This window comes from Lynx canadensis, chromosome D1, assembly GCF_007474595.2.
Source record: "Lynx canadensis isolate LIC74 chromosome D1, mLynCan4.pri.v2, whole genome shotgun sequence".
Lineage (NCBI taxonomy): Eukaryota > Metazoa > Chordata > Mammalia > Carnivora > Felidae > Lynx > Lynx canadensis.
Window position 1 is genome coordinate 61,035,405 of NC_044312.2, and position 6,000 is coordinate 61,041,404.

General features: G+C 41.8%; 1 protein-coding gene across 1 annotated transcript; it reads right to left on the reverse strand.

The window, feature by feature from the left end:
• Positions 1 to 2,106: 2,106 nt before the first annotated feature.
• On the reverse strand, positions 2,107 to 3,042 carry LOC115526182 (olfactory receptor 51A7-like). The gene has a single exon (XM_030333661.1). It carries the CDS (start codon positions 3,040 to 3,042, stop codon positions 2,107 to 2,109), a length of 936 nt encoding a protein of 311 aa, XP_030189521.1.
• Between the last annotated feature and the right edge of the window lie 2,958 nt (positions 3,043 to 6,000).

The window sequence follows — 6,000 nt, forward strand, 5'->3', positions numbered from 1 at the left end:
ATGAACTATTTTTCAGGGCAACTTCTTTGACTTAAAATTTATAGTTACATCTTATTCATTTGGCAATAGTGTTTCTATCATTCTAGATGTTCTGTGTGCTTACAATTTATCATCATATTCTGACTGTTCAAAGGTTTGTGTGTGTGTGTGTGTGTGTGTGTGTGTGCATGTGTGCTTCTTTTCTCAAAGTTAAGAAATGTGTCAGACTGCTATCCAGATGTCATTATATACAGCGTACAAGTCTGGAGATATGATAATAAATTTAATGTATACAGTTTCTTTAAGGAAACAAAATTGAAGTAAGACAGACAGGTGAATTAATAACATAACTGAAAACAACCTGGGAGGAAGCCCAAAAGTTTGTCCCTCCCTTTCTTGGTTAAACTATGGGCATCCAGAATGGGTCAGCTTTTGAGCAATAAGAACTCAGTTAAACTCACCTGGGGACATAAAATATATAAGAATATTTATTCAACAGAGAACATCTTGTTCAAAATGGTTCTTTGGAACAAACAATACTAAATATTTGTGAGTTCAACTGAGATAATGAAACATTGAAATTGATTACCAATCATTTTTTCCCAATCCATAGTACAGACTTTTTAAGAGTTTTGGTTGACTTATTCTAAAATTTATGTTTTATACTTTGTCTACTATGAAGTACTCACAAATAACAGATGAATAGGAAACAGATGAATTTTACAGAACGTATACTGAGATAGCCAATCTACTTTAGTTGGCTATTTATCTTTTTTTTTTAATGTTTATTCATTTTTGAGAGAGTGTATGCATGTGCATGAGCGGGGGAGGGGCAAAGAGAGAGGGAGAGAGAATCCCAAGCAGGATTTGTGCTGTCAGCACAGAGCCAAAGACGGGCTCCATCTCATGAACCATGAGATCATGACCTGAGCCAAAATCAAGGGTTGAATGCTTAACCAACTGGGCCACTGAGGTTCCCCTGGGCCACTTATCTTTTCAAAAAATGGAATCATATATGTATGAATATGATTTTATATTGCTTAACATATGATCATATTTTCTGCCAGTTTAAAATTATTTCTAACTTGTTTAGTGTAATTGAATATATCATAGGTCAAAATACCAAGTGCCTAAACAAGCATGAGAGCCATTATTTTAAAGTAGTTAAGAATATCAATGTTTTAAAAATTACTGAACTACTAGCTTTCCTATCTCCTACTACTAGCAGCATACTCTCTCATTCTCCTTTTAATAACTATAATTTCTTGTAGCCTTGTTGTAATATAGAGAAAAAATCTGATCTGTCTTAAAGGATGTTGTGAGAGAGTTTATTCTCATATTTCCAGGCTATGAAAGCTCTAACATTAAAAACAATCACTGGTTGTCCCTATTTGATTACTAAGGAAAGAGCAAAGGGAGAAAAATTTTAACCAATTTGGACTTAACAATACACTTCTTTCCTTAAGTGGGAAATCAAGGATTTGCATTGAATTGACTGAAGAACCCTCAACAAATACATGTCTGAAGGCTGCCTGAAGGAAAATCCAATTGGATTGGCATATCACCTTTTAACTTCCAACTCCTTTTGTATTTATTTTCTAAAATTTTTTAATGTTTTTATTTGTTTGAGAGAGAGAGAGAGAGCACACAAGCAGGGGAGGAGCAGAGAGACAGGGAGACACAGAATCCGAAACAGGCTCCAGGCTCTGAGCTGTCAACACAGAGCCCGACGCGGGGCTCAAACTTGTGAACTGTGAGAGTGAACTGTGAGCTAAAGTCAGACGTTTAACTGACTGAGCCACCCAGGTGCCCCAGTATTCATTTTCCATAAGGGGGCACAAGCTCTACTTCTATGTGTATTTACCCTTGTGCAGTAAACAGTGTAACTAAAATTCCAAAGCAGTATATTGATTCATGATTTTACTAGTATTGTAAAACTATTCCATACTCACCTGTCAATGCCCACATCAGTCCTAGGCTCACAGACCTCAGTGCCCAGCCCACATGTTGTAGTGATTATAAGGATGATTAATGGAGATAACAATAAACATCTATAATACTTTGCTTAGAGATATATTATTTAATTCTCCACTCTTGGTTGACCTTGCCTTACTTTGCCCCATACCTTTATTTTAGACATAATTTCCCCCAAACCTTCTCACGAATTTGCCGCGTCTTCACACAGTATACAATGGGATTCATCAGAAGTGGTACTAGTAAGAAAATGTCTGCAATGAGGATCATGGCCACTGGGGACTTGTGCTTGCCAAAACAGTGCATGGAGGCCAAAGCAATGATGGGCACATAGAAGATGAGCACAGCACAGATGTGGGAGACACAGGTGTTGAGAGCCTTGAGCCGCTCCTTATGGGATCCAATTCCCATCAACGTCTTCAGGATGAATATGTAGGACACAACAATGAATACACTGTCTGACATCATACAGAGGGCAACAAAGAAACCATAGAAAAAGTTGACTGTGTTGTCAGAGCAGGCCAGCTTCATGACATCCTGGTGTAGACAATAAGAGTGAGAAAGTAGGCTTTTCCTACAATATGTCAATTTTTTGAGAGTGAAAGGGAATGGGAGCACTAAGAGCATGCTTTTAATTAGAAACACCAGGCCCATTTTGGCAACTCTGGCATTGGTGAGGATAGAGCTATATCTCAGAGGGTGACGTATGGCCAAAAAGCGGTCAAAAGACATGGCCAGGAGAACTGAGGACTCCATATCTGTAAATCCGTGGATAAAGAATTCTTGAGCAAAGCAGGCATTTGGGGAAATTCCTGTAGCATTGAAAACAAATATCCTCAGCATAGTGGGGAGGGATGAGAGGGAGAGGCCCAGGTCAGAGACAGCCAACCCAGAAAGGAAATAGTACATGGGTGCATGGAGTGAGGACTCTGTCCTGATCACAAAGAGGATGGTGCAGTTGCCAAAGATGGCCACCAGGTACATGAAGCAGATGGGGACAGAGATCCAAGCATGAATATGTTCCAGTCCTGGGATTCCAATCAGGAAGAAGGTGGCGATCTCAATGTTAGAGGAATTGATACTGTGCATGATGAATCAGATGGAAAGTGTTTATTCCCAGATCTGAAATGACACCTTTAACATAAATGACATTTTCAGCACAAAAACACTCCTTTCAGCACTTTCCTCTGAGACATAAAGAAAATACAGTTTTGAAAGACTCATATCCTGGAATAAAAGAATGAAGTATTTCTTCTGAACAAACTATTAGTAATAGAGTCAGATAATGTTAACTGACAAGGAGAACCAGGAATATAGGAACTATCTTTACCAATCACATTTCTCCATAAAGTCTTCAGAAAAGCTACTCACATAAAGAGCAGTGACCTGCAAATAAATTCCCCCCTTTTCTATTAGGATATTCCCCTTCCCATCCCAATCTAATGAAAAATTTTATACAGTTATGCTGAACCATAGGATAATTATTTTAGTTTGGTCCAGAGTAAGCCTAGAATTAAATAAACAAACAAAAAACAAAACAAAACAAAACAAAAACCCAAAAAATAAAAAACAACCCTCCCCCCCCCACACACAAACAAAAAGAAAAAAAAAACAGGAACCTGGAGAAAGTAGATTTAAGAGAGTGGATACTAAGTGGTTTCTCTAATTTCTATAGACTTTTGCTCCAAATATGTTTTAGGCAAGGGCTTGAGCTTCTAAAGCTGATCTTACTCACAAGCTCTCCACAGGAAGAAGTACAAAGAAAGGACAGAAAATAGGTGATGTGCACTTGACTGTTAACCCTCTCTTATATAGTATAGTGAAAAATCCCATTTTCTTATATAGAGCAGATAGAATGTTCTTTAACATGATTAATCCATATCAGTACTCTCCATCCATGAGCATGGGAGGAGAGAGAGATTCTTAGGCTTGCTTTATAGTCCAACATATGCTCTCATAAATACAAAGTGACTTAGCCAATTGGACTATAGGCCAGCCATGGTGAGTGGCAAAGTGGTAGACATGTTGGTGATGAGGAAGACTGGTATTCTCTGAATCCTTTTTTTTTTTTTCTGACACCATAAGATAAATAGATGCTCTACAACTATGTTTGTTTTTTGTTTTTATACACAACTGAGCTTACTATGTTCCTTTAAGTGTTTTCTCTTTCTTTATGGAATTAAGTTACTGGGGACAGTGGGGTTCCAAGATACATAGAGCATGTTGGTTTTTACCCCTTTCCTAGAGAAGTGAGAGTTTAATTGAGAAGCTTGGGGAGGGAAGATGGCGGCGTAGGAGGACGCTGGGCTCACCGCGCGTCCTGCTGATCACTTAGATTCCACCTACACCTGCCTAAATAACCCAGAAAACCACCAGAGGATTAGCAGAACGTAGTCTCCGGAGCCAAGCGCAGACGAGAGGCCCACGGAACAGGGTAGGAAGGGCAGCGAGGCGGTGCACGCTCCACGGACTGGCGGGAGGGAGCCGGGGTGGAGGGGCTGCTCGCCGGCCAAGCAGAGCCCCCGAGTCTGGCTGGCAGAAGCAGAGGGGCCTGACGGACTGTGTTCCAACAGCAAGCGCGACTTAGCTCCTGGGAGGTCATAAGTTAACAGCTCTGCTCGGAAAGCGGGAAGGCTGGAGGACAAAGGGAGGGAGAGCTGCTGAGCCCCCGGATGACAGAGCTCACTTTGGTGGGGAACAAAGGCGCTCGCCAGCGCCATCTCACCCGCCCATCCCCCAGCCAAAATCCCAAAGGGAACCAGTTCCTGCCAAGGAACATGCTCGCTCGGCACAAACACCCAACTCTGTGCTTCTGTGGAGCCAAACCTCTGGCAGCGGATCTGACTCCCTCCCGCTGCCACAGGGCCCCTCCTGAAGTGGATCACCTAAGGAGAAGCGAGCTAAGCCTGCCCCTCGTGCCCCCAGGCACCTTGCCTACCCACCCCAGCTAATACGCCAGATCCCCAGCATCACAAGCCTGGCAGTGTGCAAGTAGCCCAGACGGGCCACACCACCCCACAGGGAATCCCACCCCTAGGAGAGGGGAAGAGAATGCACACACCAGTCTGACTGTGGCCCCAGTGGTGGGCTGGGGGCAGACATCAGGACTGACTGGGGCCCCGCCCACCAACTCCAGTTATACACCACAGCACAGGGGAAGTGCCCTGCAGGTCCTCACCACTCCAGGGACTATCCAAAATGACCAAACAGAAGAATTCCCCTCAGAAGAATCTCCAGGAAATAACAACAGCTAATGAGCTGATCAAAAAGGATTTAAATAATATAACAGAAAGTGAATTTAGAATAATAGTCATAAAATTAATCGCTGGGCTGGAAAACAGTATACAGGACAGCAGAGAATCTCTTGCTACAGAGATCAAGGGACTAAGGAACAGTCACGAGGAGCTGAATAGCGCTTTAAACGAAATGCAAAACAAAATGGAAACGACGACAGCTCGGATTGAAGAGGCAGAGGAGAGAATAGGTGAACTAGAAGATAAAGTTATGGAAAAAGATGAAGCTGAGAAAAAGAGAGATTAAAAAATCCAGGAGTATGAGGGGAAAATTAGAGAACTAAGTGATACACTAAAAAGAAATAATATACGCATAATTGGTATCCCAGAGAGGAAGAGAGAGGGAAAGGTGCTGAAGGGGTACTTGAAGAAATAATAGCTGAGAACTTCCCTGAACTGGGGAAGGAAAAAGGCATTGAAATCCAAGAGGCACAGAGAACTCCCTTCAGACGTAACTTGAATCGATCTTCTGCACGACATATCATAGTGAAACTGGCAAAATACAAGGATAAAGAGAGAATTCTGAAAGCAGCAAGGGATAAACGTGCCCTCACATGTAAAGGGAGACCTATAAGACTCGTGACTGATCTCTCTTTTGAAATTTGGCAGGCCAGAAAGAATTGGCACGAGATCTTCAGTGTGCTAAACAGAAAAAATATGCAGCCGAGAATCCTTTATCCAGCAATTCTGTCATTTAGAATAGAAGGAGAGATAAAGGTCTTCCCAAACAAACAAAAACTGAAGGAATTTGTCA

Excerpts from the sequence above, each read along its gene's own strand:
- LOC115526182 (XM_030333661.1), bottom strand. The coding sequence starts at position 3,042 with ATGCACAGTATCAATTCCTCTAACATTGAGATCGCCACCTTCTTCCTG.